This window comes from Cervus canadensis, chromosome 11, assembly GCF_019320065.1.
Source record: "Cervus canadensis isolate Bull #8, Minnesota chromosome 11, ASM1932006v1, whole genome shotgun sequence".
Classification (NCBI taxonomy): Eukaryota; Metazoa; Chordata; class Mammalia; order Artiodactyla; family Cervidae; genus Cervus; species Cervus canadensis.
The window spans coordinates 5,252,219-5,272,282 of record NC_057396.1 but is presented as its reverse complement, the minus strand read 5'-3'; the positions used below and the strand labels follow the sequence as shown (position 1 = coordinate 5,272,282).

The 20,064-nt window shown below is 39.5% G+C and overlaps 1 protein-coding gene across 2 annotated transcripts in view; it reads left to right on the top strand.

Annotated features, from left to right (window-relative positions):
- CFAP300 (cilia and flagella associated protein 300) overlaps positions 1-4,872 on the top strand; it is a 28,018-nt gene extending 23,146 nt beyond the window's left edge. Inside the window, exons 6-7 of one of the 2 annotated variants that reach the window (XM_043482669.1) lie at positions 3,080-3,146; positions 4,207-4,872. In XM_043482669.1, the coding sequence (XP_043338604.1) occupies positions 3,080-3,146; positions 4,207-4,335 (196 nt within the window). In that variant the 3' untranslated portion in view covers positions 4,336-4,872. The remainder of the gene's footprint in view (positions 1-3,079; positions 3,147-4,206) is intronic. The other variant, XM_043482668.1, reaches the window with a different exon arrangement.
- Positions 4,873-20,064: the final 15,192 nt, after the last annotated feature.

The window sequence follows — 20,064 nt, the reverse complement described above, 5'->3', positions numbered from 1 at the left end:
GTTGTGACCCCATGGACTGCAGTACGCCAGGCTTCCCTGTCAATCACCAACTCCTGGAGTTTACCCAAACCCATGTCCATCCAGTCAGTGATGCCATCCAACCATCTCATCCTCTGTCTTCCCCTTCTCCTCCCACCTTGAATCTTTCCCGGCATCAGGGTCTTTTCAAATGAGTCAGCTCTTCACATCAGGTAGCCAAGGCATTGCAGTTTCATCTTCAGCATCAGTTCTTCCAATGAATATTCTGGACTGATTTCCTTTAGGATGGACTGGTTGGATCTCCTTGCAGTCCAAGGGACTCTCAAGAGTCTTCTCCAACACCACAGTTCAAAAGCATCCATTCTTCTGTGCTCAGCTTTCTTTATAGTCCAACTGTCACATCCATACATGACTACTGGAAAAACCATAGCCTTGACTAGACCTTTGTTGGCAAAGTAATGTCTCTGTTTTTTAATATGCTGTCTAGGTTGGTCATAACTTTCCTTCCAAGGGGCAAGCGTCTTTTAATTTCATGGCTTCAGTCACCATCTGCAGTCATTTTGGTGCCCCCAAAAATAAAGTCTGCCACTGTTTGCCCATCTATTTGCCATGAAGTGATGGGACCAGATGCCATGATCTTAGTTTTTTCAATGTTGAGCTTTAAGCCAACTTTTTCACACTCCTCTTTCACTTTCATCAAGAGGCTTTTTAGTTCTTCTTCACTTTCTGCCATAAGGTTGGTGTCATCTGCATATCTGAGGTTATTGATATTTCTCCCAGCAATCTTGATTCCAGCTTGTGATTCATCCAGCCCAGCATTTCTCATGATGTACTCTGTATATAAGTAAGCAGGGTAACAATATACAGCCTTGACGTACTCCTTTCCTGATTTGGAACCAGTTTTTGGAGAGTGAGTTCAGTCAGTTCAGTTCAGTTCAGAGTGAGTTAGTGAGTGCTAAAAATCTGATACAATGCAATTGTCAGTTGAACACCCCAGGACAGAAATGAATATCACTTTACATTTCTTTTTCTTTTTTTCTTATGAGATATGGGACAGATAATACTGTACTTTGCTTGATCTATAAAAAATTAGACAAATTGTCTTAGAGATATTTTAAAGTAACAGTAATACAAGATCAGAGGTAGTAAAGTGGAATAATATTTATATCTATTAGGAAAAGTGAAAGTGAAGTCACTCAGTCGAGTCCAACTATTTGCGGCCCCATGGACTGTAGCCTACCAGGCTCCTCCGTCCATGGGATTTTCCAGGCAAGAGTATTGGGGATTTCCTTCTCCAGGGGATCTTCCCAACCCAGGGATTGAACCCTGGTCTCCAGCATTGCGGGCAGATGCTTTACCCTCTGAGCTACCAGGGAAGCCCTAACCAACTTCTAATAGTGTACCAATGTAATTTCTTTTTAAAAGTAAGACATCTATGGTACGTGTTTGTAGGTGTTAAATGATTATTATATGTAGTATCAAATACTAAATTTTCCTCCAAGTTCATCTGATAAGCACAAACATTTACAAGGGTTCTTTTTTTTAGACTTTTCTAAACTAAGGAGTAATTTGCATACAGTAATCTCAATAAATCATAGTACACATAAGCTCAGTGAATTTTTATATATTTTTATACCCAAATAACCACCTCCAGATCAAGATTTAAAATTAGATATAACTATAGATAGGTTCTGTATTTTAATCTGGGTGGTCATATAGGTATATATAAATGTTTTATATGTAGTGGTTATAGTCTTCCCTACGATAAGCATGAAGTTTTAAATGTAGTGTCCAACTTTCAAGCAGTGTATCTTAGGCATTAGAAATGAAAGATGACCACCTCAATTCATGTTACAGAAATAGAAATCAATATAATTGCATGATTCTTGGATTTCAATCTTAGTGAAATGTTTTCAGGATGAAACTCCCTAAGAATCTTGAACCCTGAACCCTGAAATGGTCCATGTATGGCCACCTCCAACAGGTGCCCAAGCTCAAACACACATGTACATGCATACCCTCCCCCAGAGCCCCCTTCTTCCTGCTCGTCTCTCTTTTCCCCCATTCTTTTTACATACATAATGAAGGGAAAGCAATAATCTCACCTGACAAAGTGAAGAGGGTTCCCTTCCTTTAAATTTAAACTACACACATAACACATGAACAGTACCTGTGATGCATATGAATTTATAGCACAAGTATAGGATAAACAGGTGAAATGTAGAGAAAGAAAACTGGACTCTGTATCACCTACATTCTATTTCCGGAAATGCCACTTTTAGTTGGAATGTCTTAAATATATCATTTAACTTCTCTGGTTCTATTGTCTATAAAATTGACAAAATGATGCCTACCTCACTGAATTGTGTGATCTTTATGTGAAGTAAAGTATAACAAGGTTTTTTGCAGGTTGTAAAGCATTATAAATTTAACATGTATTTATTTATATATAAATTAAGTAATTTATTTCCCCAATCCTCAGTTTGCTTCCGCACTATATATTACTAAAGATTACCTTTTGTGGGGAGAATAAGTGAAAGAGAGCTAGGAGAGAAAGTGATTTTAATTTAGCAATACATGATATAACAAATAGTTTTCATAGATATTATTCCACCTAATTCTTATATAATCCTGAAAGGAACCAAGTCATGAGTTCACATATGAGAAAACTGATGTTCAGAAAGGTTAATCTTGCTTAAAGTAGAATAACAAATCGGTGACAGAACTGGCATTTATGTTCAGGCTGCTTAAGTCTTTAGTATGCTTTTATCTACCCCTTTCAGCTGTTTACCCTTAAGTCGAACTTTAACCTATTCTTGTTTGTCAATAGTTGTCTCTGGCCTGAGAGTGCTTTTATCATCTGAGTCTCAAACTGACCTCAAACCCTCTAACTGAAAAATTCCATTTTCTGCAATTTCAATTCGGTCAACCTTGCTGAAACCACAGATACCATCCTTTTCAAACTACTTAATTAGATATTTTATATTTCCATGTTATATGTGAATGAGGATACCCAAGTACTAAAAGGGATCTGTATCTTAAATATATTATGCTAGTGTTTGCTGAATTTTAAAATGTTCCCTTTTCCCCCCTATTTTAGTGTTCGGAAGAATCCTCAAACCAAGAAAATACAAATTACCTCTTCTATTTTTAAAGTTACAGCATATGTAAGTGTTGAGGGGGAAATTTGCAGCCAATCAATTTAATTACTTGTTATTAAAAGGATTGTTGTAACTGGAGTTAGCAACTAGGAGAGGCATGGTTAATAGAACATACATGTGTATACACTTCCTTGGTGACTCAGGCAGTAAGAATAAGACTGCAGTGCGGGAGACCCGGGTTCAGTCCCTGGTTTGGGAAGATCTCCTAGAGAAGGGAATGGCTACCTACTCCAGTATTCTTGCCAGGAGAATTCCATGGGCAGAGGAGCTTGGTGGGCTACAGTCCACGGGGTCTTCCAAAGTGTTGGACATGACTGAATGACTTAACACTTTTCCTTTTTTACTTCATACATGTATGCACAGAACATAGTTAACATAAACTTAATAGTTTTCTCTTAAAAGTTGATGAACTATGCTTTATTTGGAGAACAGTATGAACTTTTCCTCCCAGCTTTTCTGTTATCCATGCCTAATAATAGTTATTTCTTACTTTAGAGCTAAATCTGTAGCTCAGATGAGGTAGAACACAGTTCCTTAAACTTGTCAAACCATGATTTATAGGACAAGTAAGAAAGAATGACATAAATGTTTTTATATCACAGAATCTGATACTTGAATTTTAGCATTGCACAAAATATTATTATACATATGAAGCAGTTTCTAACTATTCAATCACTGAATAATTATTTTTAAAATTCCTACTGTGTATCAGCTACTGTGCTGGGCTAGAATCCAGGGTTAAACAAAAGAAACATAGTCCCAGCCCAAATAGTATGTATAGACTATGTTCTAACAAAAGCAAAGATAGAAGGAAAATGCAAAACTATTTTTTCTATATTAGCACTTTTTTAAAAGATAGAATTTCCTCGATTATAAATTCCTTAAAGTCAAGAAGTATGCATGTGTGTATAGTATTATATGTATTGTTGGCATAGTAAACTGTGCTGTCCAACTTACTGTCAAAGATTTTATATGTGTTTCATGATATTTTAATAGAAAATACATAATAGCTAAATGTGTTATTATTTAAATATAGCTGTATATTAAATAAGTTTATCTTTTTCAGGATTCTGTTGGTGTGTGCTACCCTTCAACAAAGAGTCACGAACAGACATTTTCTTACTTTATTGTGGATCCTTTCAAGCGTCATGTTCATGTTTTATACCACTGTTATGGCATGGGGGAAGTATCTTAATATTTTTTCGAGTTATCTATACTTACTGTTTTTTCTTTACCAATTTTTTATTTTAACACTGATTTACAGATAAACATTTACTCTGCAAGTTAATTCAAGTTAAATGTAAAGAACCTGCGTAGAGCAGAAGAAAACAAATACCAAGATGCCTTCCTTTAAATCTTGTGAAATACCAACACAGGAACCAAATTTTATCCCTAACGTAATCTACACCGGTACAGTTATGGAATTTTTACAGAAAGTCACAAAAACTAAAAATCTTGTTCATATTTGTTACATTAAGTTTCAAGTGAGTCTTCAATATTCCATGTATTTTATTTTAGAAGCCAATTAATTCTGGATTGAAATTGTGAGAGAAAACTAAACATGTCTAACCATGAATCATTAATGTGAATCATTAGCTTTTAAAATTTAAGTTTCATTTAATTATGTTTCTTTGCATGAAGATTTATGTTTCTGGAACTGTGAAAAGCATAACAATTCCTTTGTTTCATTTGTCCCACTTAAAATTCTCAATAAAAAAAAATGTTCTGAGCATAATTGAAAGCTCTTTTATTATGTAATAAAATTGGAGCTGCCCCACCACTAATTCAAGAGCTGTGTAAACAAAGAGAGTTGCCCTCATGGTATTATTAAGTTGGCAGATGAGTAAATTACAGGGTGTCTTAGTGCTGTCCCCTCATTGAAAGTGAAAGTCACTCAGTCATTCCTGACTCTTTGAGACCCCATGAACTATATAAAGTCCATGGAATTCTCCAGGCAAGAATATAGGAGTGGGTAGTCTTACCCTTCTCCAGGGGATCTTCCCAATTCAGGGATTGAACACAGGTCTCCCGCATTGTAGGCAGATTCTTTACCAGCTGAGCCACCGGGGAAGCCCAAGAATAATGGAGTGGGTAGCCTATCCCTTCTCCAGCAGATATTCCCGACCCAGGAATCGAACCAGGGTGTCCTGCATTGCAGGCGGATTCTTTACCAACTGAGCTATTAGGGAAGCCCCTCATTACCCTAATACAATGAATATATAACTTTGATCTTTTTAATGATTGACATGTATCCCAAAGATGATGATGGGGAGCCTAAACCCTGAGGAAGAAGCGTTTGGAATATGCGTTTCTGAGTTGCAGGGATCAGGATAATAGTCTTAGATTTGAACCTGTGGTTGTACCTGGAAGGCAGCTGGCAATTTAGGTATATAGTTCAGGAAAGAGAGTCAATTTTACTTCTAATACTTAGCACAATGCTTTGGTATGTTAAATGTTTATTGAAAGTATTTTCCAGATATGATCATAATATCCATAGATTTTTTTTTAAAAAATCATAAAAAACATAAAATCAAAAACTAAAATGTCCATTTGCCACTGACTTTGCTGCCTATCATACAGACCCCTACAACCCAGGGACCCTCTCTTAATAATTCTGAGTACCCATTCTGTGCAAGGCACTGTGCTGTTTACTTGGGGGAAACACACTTGCTGTGAACCTAGTAGAGAACATAATCTGTAAGAGTGTGTCTGTGCACAGTGATTGTGCACGAATTCAGAGATGGAAGTGATCGCTGTGAACCAGACCTAGGAGGGGTCTCCTCGGGCTGCTACAGAGGAGCTAGTAGGGTGGCAGCAACTAGGAGAAACAGTGCAGCGAGTGGAGAAGCGTGACGTGGCGGGGCGCTCCGAGCCCGGCCCTGGGGTGGGCGTTCAGAGGCAGAAGATAGGAACGCGCTGTTGAGAAAAGACTATGCAAATTCTCTGTATTGAGAGGTGTAATAGCCCAGTAATAAAGAATTTGGGCTGGCAGTCAGATTGCATGGATTCTTAATTCTGCCATTACCTGCTATGTGACTGAGCTAGTTACAATCTTTCTGTGCCTTAGCTGCCTTATCTGTGAAACGGGGAAAATAGTAGGACTCCTTCATTGGTTATTGTGGAAATTATACAAATTAATATATATTGGGCTTAGAATGGTACCAAGAACATAGTTTAAGTGTTCATGCATTTTGGCTCTTTTCATTCTCCATGGAGGAAATTAGAAAAAAAAAAAAAAACTAGGAGCTAAACTGTCTGCATAATATAAAATACTTCTTTCTTAAGGTCAGAATTGCTTTTCTACAGATTATACCATTACTAATTTGATTAGACATCTGTAAGAGATGGGAATTGGTTTCCACCCCACCTCCACCCCCGCCCCGGGCCACTAGAGAATGTAGAGGACTTAAAATTGTACTCCAGGTATTTCTTTGGCAGCATTTTGCATACCTAGAATTATTTTACCAATTATTTGTAATAATTTATTTAATTACTGTCTTGAATACAGGAACTGTCTATTTGGTTCATCCCCGATGTGTAGCACACTGCCTGGCACTTAATTGACACTCAGTATCTGTTTCCTGATTGAGTCTACCTGCTGGAGAGAAGCTGGCTCTTGTGTGACTGCAGGTGTGGGGGAGAGGTGGGGAAGGGTGGGTGAGTAAGGACCAGGAGTATCAATAATGCAGTATTTCCTCTCGCTGTTCCTAAGCCTTTTGTAAAATTTTGCAAACTACTATAATTCGGATTTAGCTGTACTGTGTGGGATTAGATATGCAGCCTGGGAACATGCCTGCGACAAAATTGTCCCTGGAGAACAGTAACAGCCTGTGAAAGCCAGCTTTGAAAGAGTCAACTGTGATCAGCTGAGGGTGGAGGATTTTTCTGGGGTGAAAAAAACCAACCATGGTGACAAGCAACAACAGAATGATTTTCCAGAATTTGAGAGCATTCTTAAGAAATTCTGAAAGTAACTTAAGGAGAGAAGGCTCACAGAATTATAATTTGGATGTTCAAAAAAGGGCCCTAGGCTGAATAACAGAATTTGGGACTCTTAAGACCCATGAGCAAGCAAATAAATACGGAGACATAGAAGATGATTTGAGGAAGACATAAGTACACCTGGACTAATTGGAATTGAGGAGTTCGGCCCAGGAGTTCTGGGTAATAACACAGGGAAAACAAGTAAATGGGATCCTGGTCACTGAGGGCCATGGGTACAAAGCTAAGAAATTTAAATCTTTTAAGTAGGTGATGTATAGAAGTCATGAAAGACCTTTGAGCAGGGTAGTAGCATTATGAATGTGGTACTCTGGAAAGATTAGTCCGTCGGTTATAAATTGGCATGAAGGAAGTTCAAGGTCCAAAGGTTAAATAGAAGATTATAATAATTGTTGAAACACAAAATTGAGTGATCTGAGTTAATAGCAATAGAGACCTTTCTGGGCATCATGAACTACATGACAATAGAGTGCTCATTAGGAAAAAATTAACCGTGGCCCCCAAAACTTAGCTACTGAGTGAACCGTGAAGTGTTGGGTATTTGAAGTACTAAGAACTGGGAAGTGGGAACTGTGTCAGGACGCTATGGTTGGAGAGGGGAAATCGCTCATTCTGCCTGCCCCAGCCCATGCTCAACCAACTTTCATCTTTACAACTTCAAAAACCTAGGTCTGAAGTTTCTGAAAACTGAAGGCTTCTCAGTCATCCAGTTAATCAGCAAGTGTTTGCTAAGAACTAATGTCCTTCATTCTTCCACAGATATTTATTGATTACTTACTATGTGCTGGGTGGGCCCTTCTAGGTACTACAGATACAGTGATCAACAAAAAATACAAAAATGTCTATTTTGGGGAGTTTACATTCTAGAACCCATAACATTTGTGAGGAGCAATGAGAGAAATACCCAGTTACTCTCAAGAAACTTGTGTTGGAGAAATGACATGCTCATAATTTTTACTGTTTTCAATCTGTATGAAATGGTATTTAGTATTTTAATTGTTCGGACTTTTTTATGAGGTGAAACATCGTGTTTTGTATATTTCCTTGATAATATATATTCATTCTGGTGGGCAACTCCACGGTTGAGCAACTGCTCTCTACTTCTCTAGTTTAAAAAAAAAGAATAGATGAAAGCAAAAGAACAAAGGAAAGAATAAAAGACAGAGAAGTATGTCTCTCTTACAGTAAAAGCTGCATTAATTAGCACTAAAAAGGTGCGTTTAGAGCCACATTTAGCAGTGTCCAACTGGCAAACTTTAGTATACCTGATATCCTCAAATGTAAGTCTTCACGTCAGGAGACTTGGCACACGAGTTAAAGTGGATTGGGATTGGCGGGCTGAACTGATTTCAGTAAGGTTGAAACTCGTGTGCTTAGTCGATCAGTCATGTCTGACTCTTTGTGACCCCATGTATCGTAACCCGCCAGGCTCCTCTGTCCATGGGGTTTTCCAGGCAAGAATACTGGAGTGAGTTGCCATGCCCTCCTCCAGGGGATCTTCCCAATCCAGGGATTGAACCCAGGTCTCCTGCACTGCAGACAGATTCTTTACCATCTGAACCACCAGGGAAGACCAAGGTTGAAACTTATCATTCCTGTTTATCAAAACTAAGTCACTGGGCTTTAAGAAATAGAATTTGTAAATTATTTTTTCTTATCTTTTTTGTTACTAGAAATGTGTGTGAGAGAAGTAGTAAAATAGAAACCACCTATGACAATATAAATTAACTTTCATTCAACCAAATTTTTCATCAGGTGTTACCTTTTATCCTCTTAACATGTTGTAAAATAAAATACTTATTTTGCTTAAAACTACTTACTTCCTTCATATAAAGTAAGTGCTTACTTCCTACGTATATAAAACTTATCACTGAAGTTCTGAGGGGGCCTAGAGAGATCAGAGTCAAGGATGATTTGTAATGAAAGGACTTCTTGAGAAGGGAATTGAGGGACATTTTAAAAGAAAGGACAGTTGTGGATTAGCTTGGGAGGGGAGATTTCTAGGCAGAGAAAATGTTTCAGGCTATGGTGAAGAAGAAGTGAAGAGAAGTCGCTCAGTTGTGTCCGACTCTTTGTGACCCCATGGACTGTAGCCCACCAGGCTCCTGGGTCCATGGGATTTTCCAGGCATGAATACTGGAGCGGGTTGCCATTTCCTTCTCCAGGGGATCTTCCCAACCCAGGGATCGAACCTGGGTCTCCCGCATTGTAGGCAGACGCTTTACCGTCCAAGCTACCAGGGAAGCAAGAGGTAGAAAGAACATGTAAGATTATGAACTTCCTTGAATAGAGCAGTTGGACTATAAAGAAAGCTGAGTGCCAAAGAATCAATGCTTTTGAACTGTGGTGTTGGAGAAGACTCTTGAGTCCTTTGGACTGCAAGGAGATCCAACCAGTCCATCCTAAAGGAGATCAGTCCTGGGTGTTCATTGGAAGGACTGATGCTGAAGCTGAAACTCCAGTACTTTGGCCACCTAATGTGAAGAACTGACTCATTGGAAAAGACCCTGATGCTGGGAAAGATTGAAGGCAGGAGAAGGGGACAACAGAAGATGAGCTGGTTGGATGGCATCAGTGACTCGATGGAAATGAGTTTGAGCAAGCTCTGGGAGTTGGTGATGGACAGAGAAGCCTGGTGTGCTGCAGTCCATGGGGTCACAAAGAGTCGGATACGACTGAGCAACTAAGCTGAACTGGACTGCAAGGAGATCAAATCAGTCAAGCCTAAAGGAAATCAACGCTGAATATTCACTGGAATACTAATGCTGAAGCTGAAGCTCCAATACTTTGGCCACCTGATGCAAAGAGTTGGCTCACTGGAAAAGACCTGATGCTGGGAAAGATGGAAGGCAAAAGGAGAAGAGGGTGACAGAGGATGAGATGGTTAGATAGCAACACTGACTCAATGGACCTGAATTTGAGACAACTCCAAGAGACAGTGGAGGACAGGGTAGCTGGGCATGCTGCAGTCCATGGGGTTGCAAAGAGTGGGACATGACTTAGTGACTGAAAAACAAAAAGTAAAATGGGGTCACATTGATGGGCCCTAATCCTATATGAGTAGCATCCTTATAAGAAGAGAAGATTAGGACACAGACACCAAGTGAAGACTCTGTGAAGACTCTGGAAGAGGACAGCCATCTACAAGCCAAGGAGAGAAAGCTGAGAAGAAACCAACCCTGATCACACCTCAGTGCTGGACTTCTAGTCTCCAGAGCTGTGGGAAAGTAAATTGCTGTTGCTTAAACCATTATGGCAGCCCTAGCAAACTAATACATGGAGGGAAGTGGATATATTCCAGATGTTTTTCTGGACCCAGAACCAAACCAACATTACTTTCTGATGGACTGAACTGGGGGTTGGGGAGTGGGAAGTGGAAAAGTTGAGGCTGACTCTCAAGTTCCTGGTTTTCGAACTTTTAGAAAAAGTCTATTTAAAATATTTAACAAGAAACAATCTTGTGAAATAAAAGGACAACAGTTAATTGAAGCCCTTGAAATCTGGGGAGAAAAATGGAAATAAATGGGATAGTGTGTGGAGAAGTTTTTATTTTGCAAATGCAAGTCGTTGACCGTATCATATTTGTTAGTTTATGTACACACTAGGAATCTACCACAGTTTTGGATAGAAGATCAAGGGTGAAAATGGTACTTGAGGGAAATGGATTTTGAACTACAGAAAATTGATTGAAGCTGGAAAGGCCAGATGGGGCCTAGGAGACCAGCCAGGAGTAGGCTGCAAGAACTGAGGTATGAACTAAGAAGTGTCTGATATGTCAGGGAAAATCAAAGGGACTGAATACACTTCAGTAAACATTTAGTGCATTCAGTGAATACATTTGCATGCATAAACAGCGGACCCTTGAACAACACAGGTTTCAACAGCTCACACCCAGCTATCATTCACTAAATACACACCATGGTACCATATGATCTGAGTGGGTTGAATCCTCAGATGTAAAATCAAGGGAAAAGTGTAATTTTATCTGTGGATTTTTGGACTGTGGGGAGGGTTGGAGCCCCAACCCATAGGTTGTACAAGAGTCAGCTGTAGACGTTAAATAGCTGGAGGCCAGAAGGGAGATGTAACTAAACCTCCTGCTATTTTTTCCAATAGGCAGCAAGCCCACCTAACGTAATTTTCTTCAAAGCTTTTTGGGGTCAGGATCCATGCCTCCCAAACTGCTCTTTATAAAACTTAATAAATGTTGTAGATAAGCAATCTATTCTATTTTGCCTTTTTTAAAAGGTGGTATTATTATTTTAAAATAAATATGGTGAGATTTCTCTGGACCAGGAACTAGAAGCTCTGGTTCTGTCACAACAAAAGCTGTATGGCTTTGGGGGAAGTCATTTACCCAGTGATATCCAATAGAACTTTCTGGGGTCAGGGGAGTGTTCCATATCTCTTCTATCTAATACTGGAGCTGCTAACCACATGCGTATCTACTGAGCAGTTAAAACGTGGCTAGTGTGACTAAGAACCCACTCCAGTATTCTTGCCTGGAGAATCCTGTGGACAGAGGAGCCTGGTGGGCTGCTGTCCATAGGGTCACACAGAGTCGGACACAACTGAAGCGACTTAGCATACATGCATGCATTGGAGAAGGAAATGGCAACCCACTCTAGTGTTCTTGCCTGGAGAATCCCAGGGACAGAGGATCCTGGTGGGCTGCCGTCTATGGGGTCGCACGGAGTCAGACACAACTGAAGCGACTTAGCAGCAGCAGCAGCAGTGTGACTGAGGGAACTGAATTTTCTATTTAACATGCGATTAGTGACTACCATATTGGACAATGCAGAGTAACTTCTCAAGACCTTCAGTTCTTCTTGTGCAAAAGGTGAGCTAAGTGATCTCCTTTGCCTTTTAGTTCTAAAATGCTGTCATTCTAATTCAGCATAAAAAATTCATATTCACATTGTAAGAGTTCAAATTTTGACTTCCTAAAACTGTATTTCCAAATAATAAATTATATACTTTTACATATAGAAAGTATCTAAATAATGACCTTCACCAATTTAAATCAAATGTGTATAAATGATGTTTCGGACACTATATAACATGTATTGTGACTTAATAGCTGGAGAATAAGGGGTACTTGGAGAAGAGTCAGAGGACTGCAAGAGGAGAATTAAAGAGTTGAGAAACAAAACAGTGAAGAAAGTTTAAGAAACTGGGATCATTTAGGAAAAAAAGACCGATGTAAGACAACATATACAAGTATTTATGAAGGGTAATTAGACATGGTATCCAGATATTCTCCATTAGATTGTCGTTGTTCAGCTGCTAAGTCATGTCCAACTCTCTGCAGCCCCATGAATTGCAGCACACCAGGCTTCCATATCCTTCACTATCTCCTAGAGTTTTCGCAAACACAAATTAAGTTAAAGAGGAAATAAGTTATAGTGACTCACTTTCAGAGTTTGGTATATTAAATCCTCAAAAGAAATTCAGATTTTTAATTTAACTGTTTTAAACCATTTTTGTGCCATGTGTCATGCTGAAGATATGCAATTTCAAAATAATAATCACAGGACGTTAACACTACAAACAAATAGGAATCACTGCTTACTAGATCTTTTTTAATTGACTTTTTAATTGGAGAAAAATTGCTTTACAATGTTGTGTTGGTTTCTATATCTTTTAAAATAGGATTAATTGTTAACCTTTACGTAATATTCAAGACATCACTCTTTGAGATCCTTTACAACATGAATATGTTACCAAATATGTATTTTTTCAATTATCAAATACATATTATATACTAGATGTAGATATTTCTAGAATAAATGATGACATGAAAGGCATACTTATCTATAGAACAGTGAAGCATAATGTTTACAAAGCATGATGTTTTATATGTATAGATAAAGTCCAGATTTCTGTGTCTACCTCCAGGGTTTCTGATTCAGTAGGTCTGGGTTATGGTCTGAACATTTACATTTCTAACAAGCTTTTAGCAATGCTAATGCCGCTGGTTTGGGGACCACACCTTGAGAACAATTGGTAGAGAATATAATGTGCATGTGTGCTAAGTTGCTTCAGTTGTGTCCGACTCTTTGCGACCCCATGGAGTGTAGCTCACCAGGCTCCTCTATCCATGGGATTTTCCAGGCAAGAATACTGGAGTGGGTTACCATGCCCTTCTCCAAGAGAATATAATAAATTTAATATTTTTAAAAGATACCTTTCCATTTTTAGTATAATTTAGAAAAGTATAGTAAAGGCTGAGGCTAGTAACCTTTCCTTTCAAGCCTGGATATGGAAAGCACAGGCCTGAATTTGACAACCTATATTGTGTATAGCACTAGAGAGGCCCTCTGGGGACTCGATTACACGTTCCACTTAAGTTCTACCCTAAGTCTGAAGGGCTTCATACTCCAAAGTTCTTCACATCCTGCTCTCAAAATAAACTTTAATTTCTCCCATATGGATAACTTTAGCTAGATTTTAGAAGAAAAAGACATCTGATTTTAAATATATTTTTATACTGTAGTATGTATGACATTACATTGAAAAAAGCTTATTAAGCAAAATGCATTACAGTGCTAAAACTATATATTTTATATATATGTGTTTGAAAGTGATCCTTCTGTAATAGGCCTGACATGTCCTCCAACACAAAAGAACAGAATTGAGCAATTTACTCATGCCCCCAACCTTTTCTGGAAGGCTATGATACCTTGGCATATTGTTTATTAGTTTAGGCAACCAGCTCATTCAGGTGGCAACCTGAGTAGTGGTGGTTTATGGTGGTTTAGTCACTAAGTTGTGTCCGATTCTATGCAACCCCATGGACTGTGGCCTGCCAGGCAATTTGTCCATGGGATTCTCCAGGCAAGAACACTGGGGTGGGGTGCCATGTCCTTCACCAGGGGATCTTCCTGACCTAGGGATCGAAACCGGGTCTCCTGCATTGCAGGCAGATTCTTTACCTGAGGAGAGTTACTTACAAATATTTTTTCTGCTCTCAGGGAACGTGTCTACTCAACTGTCAGAAAAGCCCATTGAAGCCAGTGAAAAGTTGACATTATAAACTTTTACAAAGAAGTCCTGTTTACATACTCTAGCTTATGTCTTTTCTAATCCCGCTCCCTACCCCAAATCATACTGTGTGACTGAACAAGGGTGAACATGGTTTGGGTTTTTTAAATGATTATTTACATATAGATGTCCATCTTTAAAGCACTTTAAACAATTCACAGTTGTTTTTTGCTGCTGTAGAAGAATCTCCTTCAAATCAGAGACAGTTTTATAATTATTGATTAGTGTCTAATATGGAACATGCATAACAATCAATAAAGGCTGTGGTGATAAACATTTTATATTTCAGTATTTAGAACATGAATTAGAATAAAAGAATAATTTCAGGACTATTTTAATTCACAAATGCATGCAAAATATCTTCTAAATTATTAAAATGGAGAACTCTGAAATAATGTGTTTGAGTTAAATAAGGAGGTACTCCTGAGAAACCTGTATGCATGTCCAGAAGCAACAATTAGAACCAGCCCTGCAACCATGTGTAAAAGAATGAAACTAGAACACTTGCTAACACCATACACAAGAATAAATTCAAAATGGATTAAAAACCTAAATGTAAGACCAGAAACTATAAAACTCCTAGAGGAAAACACAGGCAGAACACTCTCTCTGACATAAATCACAGCAAGATCCTCTATGACCCAACTCCCAGAGTAATGGAAATAAAAATAAAAATAAACAAGTGGGACCTAATTAAACTTAAAATCTTTTGCACAATGAAGGAAATTATAAGCAAGGTGAAAAGACAGCCTTCAGAATGGGACAAAATAATAGCAAATGAAACAACTGACAAAGAATTAATCTCCAAAATATGCAAGCAGTTCATGCAGCTCAATACCAGAGAAATGAACAATCCAATCAAAAAGTGGGCAAAAGAACTAAATAAAGTTTTCTTCAGAGAAGACATACAGATGGCTGATAAACACATGAAAAGATGCTCAATATCCAACCAGTGAAGTTGCTCGGTTGTGCCCAACTCTTTGCGGCCCCATGGACTATAGCCTACCAGGCTCCTCCATCCATGGAATTTTCCAGGCAAGGGTACTGGAGTGGGTTGCCATTTCCTTCTCCAGGGGATCTTCCCGACCCAGGGATCGAACTCAGGTCTCCTGCATTGCAGGCAGATGCTTTACCGTCTGAGCTACCAGGGAAGCCCAACATCACTCATTATTAGAAATGCAAATCAAAACCACAATAAGGTATCATCTCAGGCCAGTCAGAATGGCCATCACCAAGAAGTCTACAAAGAATAAACGCTGGAGAGGGTGCAGAGAAAAGGAAACCCTCTTACAGCATTGGTGGGAATGCAAACTGGTATAGCCACTATGGAGAACAGTGTGGAGATTCTTTTAAAAACTGGGAATAGAACTGCCATATGACCCAGCAATCCCACTCCTGGGCATACACACCGAGGAAACCAGAATTGAAAGAGACACGTGCACCCCAATGTTCACCACAGCACTGTTTACAATAGCCAGGACATGGAAGCAACCTAGATGTCCATTGGCAGGCGAATGGATAAGAAAGCTGTGGTACATATACACAATGGAATATTACTCAGCTACAAAATGGAATGCATTTGAGTCAGTTTTAATGAAGTGGAAGAAACTGGAGCCTATTATACAGAGTGAAGTAAGTCAGAAAGAGAAAAACAAATACTGTATATTAATGCATATATATGGAATTTAGAAAGACAGTAAAGATGATCCTACATGCAGGGGACCAAAGGAGACACAGATGTAAAAATAGACTTTTGGACTCTGTGGGAGAAGGTGAGGGTGCAATGATTTGAGAGAATAGTATTGAAACATATATATTATGATACGTAAAATAGATGACCAGTGCAAGTACAATGCATGAAGCAGGGCAGAACAACCCAGAGGGGTTGGGAGGGAGGCAGAAGTGGGGTTCAGGACAGAAGGAAAAATATGTACCCATGGCTGATTCATTTCAATGTATGGGAAAAGCCATCACAATATTGTAAAGTAATTATCCTCCAATTAAATAAATTAATTTTGTAAAAAGAATATGACATGGAAAAATGGACTGGTTCAATATTGGGAAAGGAGGACAACAAACCTGTATATTGTCACCTTGCTTATTTAACTTTTATGCAGAGTCAATTCAGTTCATTGACTCAGTCATGTCCGACGCTTTGTGACCCCAAGGACTGTAGCACGCCAGGCTTCCCTGTCCATCATAAATTCCCAGAGCTTACTCAAACTCATGTCCATTGGGTTGGTGATGCCATACAACTATCTCATCCTCTGTCGTCCCCTTCTCCTCCTGCCTTCAATCTTTCTCAACATCAGGATCTTTTCTTATGAGTTAGTTCTTCCCATCCAAAGTATTGGAGTCTCAAAGTGGCCAAAGTATTGGAGTCTCAACTTCAGCATCAGTCCTTCCAATGAATATTCAGGGCTGATCTCCATTAGGATGGACTGGTTGGATCTCCTTGCAGTCCAAGGGACTCTCAAGAGTCTTCTCCAACACCACAGTTCAAACCATCAATTCTTCAGCACTCAGCTTTCTTTATAGTCCAACTCACATGCATACATGACTACTGGAAAAACCATAGCTTTGACTAGATGGACATTTGTTGGCAAGGTAATGTCTCTGATTTTTAATATGCTGTCTAGGTTGGTCATAGCTTTTCTTCCTAGGAGCAAGCGTCTTTTAATTTCATGGCTGCAGTCGCCATCTGCAGTGATTTTGGAGTCCCCCAAAATAAAGTCCATCACTGTTTCCATTGTTTCCCCATCTATTTGCCATGAAGTGATGGGACCAGATGCCATGATCTTAGTTTTCTGAATGTTGACCTTTAAGCCAACTTTTTCACTCTCCTCTTTCACTTTCATCAAGAGGCTCTTTAGTTCTTCACTTTCTGCCATAAGCGTGCTGTCATCTGAGTACCTGAGGTTATTGATATTTCTCCAGGCAATCTGGATTCCAGCTTCGTCTTAATCCAGCCAGGCATTTTGCGTGATGTACTCTGCATATAAGTTAAATAAGCAGGGTGACAATATACAGCCTTGAGGTACTCCTTTCCCAATTTGGAACCAGTCTGTCCTTCCATGTACAGTTCTAACTGTTGCTTCCTGACCTGCATACAGACTTCTCAGGAGGCAAGTCAGGTGGTCTGGTATTCTCATCTTGAAGAATTTTGCACAATTTGTTGCAATCCACACAGTCAAAGGCATTGGCATAGTGAATGAAGCAGAAGTAGATTTTTTTTTTAACTCTGCTGCTTTTTTGATGATCCAGAGGATGTTGGCAATCTGTTCTCTGGTTCCTTTGCCTTTTCTAAATCCAACTTGAACATCTGGAAGTTCACAGTTCACGTACTGGTGAAGCCTGGCTTGTAGAATTTTGAACATTACTTTGCTTCTGTGTGAGATGAATGCAATTGTGCGGTAGTTTGAACATTCTTTGGCATTGCCTTTCTTTGGGATTGGACTGGAAAGTGATCTTTTCCAGTCCTGTGGCCACTGCTGAGTTTACCAAATTTGCTGGCATAGGGAGTGCAGCACTTTCACAGCATCATCTTTTAGGATTTTCAATAGCTCAACTGGAATTCCATTACCTCCACTAGCTTTGCTCATAGTGATGCTTCCTAAGGCCCACTTTACTTCACATTCCAGGATGTCTGGCTCTAGGTGAGTGATCACACCATCATGGTTATCTGGGTCATGATCTTTTTTGTATAGTTCTTCTGTGTAATCTTGCCACCTCTTCTTAATATCTTCTTCTGTTAGGTCCATGCCATTTCTGTCCTTTATTGCACCCATCTTTGCATGAAATGTTCCCTTGGTATCTCTAATTTTCTTGAAGAGATCTCTAGTCTTTCCCAGTCTATTGTTTTCCTCTATTTCTTTACACTGATCACTAAGGGTGGCTTTCTTATCTCTCCTTGCTTTTTTTTTTTTTTTTTGAATGCTACACTCAAATGGATATATCTTTCCTTTTCTCCTTTGCCTTTCGCTTCTCTTCCTTTCTCAGCTATTTGTAAGGCCTCCTCAGACAGCCACTTTGCCTTTCTTTTTCTTAGGGATGCTCTTGATCACTGCCTTCTGTACAATGTCATGAACCTCCATCCATAGTTCTTAGGCACTCTGTCTATCAGATCTAATCTTTTGAATCTATTTGTCACTCCCATTGTATAATCATACAGGATTTAATTTAGGTCATATCTGAATGGTCTAGTGCTTTTCCCTACTTTCTTCAAATTTAAGTCTGAATTTGGAAATAACGAGTTTATGATCGGAGCCACAGTCAGCTCCTGCTCTTGTTTTTGCTGACTGTATTGAACCTCTCCATCTTTGGCTGCAAAGAATATAATCAATCTGATTTTGGTATTGACCATCTGGTGATGTCCATGTGTAGAGTCTTCTCTTGTGTTGTTGGAAGAGGATGTTTGCTATGACCAGAGCATTCTTTTGGCAAAATTCTATTAGCGTTTGCCCTGCTTCCTTTTGTACTCCAAGGCCAAATTTACCTGTTATTCCAGGTATCTCTTGACATCCTACTTTTGCATTTCAGTCCCTTATGATGAAAAGGACATCTTTTTGGGGTGTTAGTTCTAGAAGGTCTTGAAGGTCTTCATAGAACCATTGAACTTCAGCTTCTTCAGTATTACTTGTAGGGGCATAGTCTTGGATTACTGCGATATTGAATGGTTTGCCACAGGTTTATCTTATCTTGCCTGGAGAATTCCATGGATGGAAGAACCTGGTGGGCTACAGTTTATGGGGTCGCAAAGTGTCAGACACGACTGAGCGACTTCACTTTTCACCTCAGTTTATCTGATAGCTTAGTTGGTAAGGAATCCACCTGCAATGCAAGATACCCCTGTTCGATTCCTGGGTTGGGAAGATCCACTTGAGAAGGGATAGGCTACCTACTCCAGTATTATTGGGCTTCCCTTGTGGCTCAGCTGGTAAAGAATCCACCTGCAATGTGGGAGTCCTGGATTCAATTCCTGGGTTGGGAAGATCCTCTGGAGAAGGAGAAGACTACCTACTCCAGTATTCTGACCTGGAGAATTCCATGGAGTGTATAGTCCATGGGGTCACAAAGAGTCAGACATGACTGAGCGACTTTCTATGCAGAGTGCTGCTGCTGCTGCTAAGTCACGTCAGTTGTGTCCGACTCTGTGCAACCCCTTAGACAGCAGCCCACCAGGGTCCCCAGTCCCTGGGACTCTCCAGGCAAGAACACTGGAGTGGGTTGCCATTTCCTTCTCCAGTGCATGAAAGTGAAAAGTGAAAGTGAAGTTGCTCAGTCGCATCCGACTCGTAGTGACCCCATGGACTGCAACCTACCAGGCTCCTCCATCCATGGGATCCTCCAGGCAAGAGTACTGGAGTGGGTTGCCATGTCCTTCTCCTTCTATGCAGAGTACATCATGCTAAATGCTGGACTGAATGAATCACAAAGTGGAATAAAGACTCCTAGGAGAAATATCAACAGCCTCAGATATGCAGATGATACCATTTTAATGGCAGAAAGTGAAGGAAAACTAAAAAGCCTCTTAATGAAGGTGAAAAAAGAGAGTGAAAAAACTTACTGGAAACTCAATATTCAAAAAACTAAGACCACGGCATCTGGTACCATCACTTCATGGCAAATAGAAGGGATAAAAGTAGAAGCAGTGACAGCTTTTATTTTCTTGGGCTCCTGCAGAGAGTGATTGCAGTCATGAAAATCACTGCAGACAGTGACTGCAGCCATGAAATTAGAAGATGCTTGCTCCTTGGAAGGAAAACTATGACAAACCTAGACAGCAGATTAAAAAGCAGAAACATCACTTTTCTGACAAAGGTCTCTCTAGTCAGATCTATGGCTTTTCCAGTAGTCATGTACGGATGTGAGACTTGAA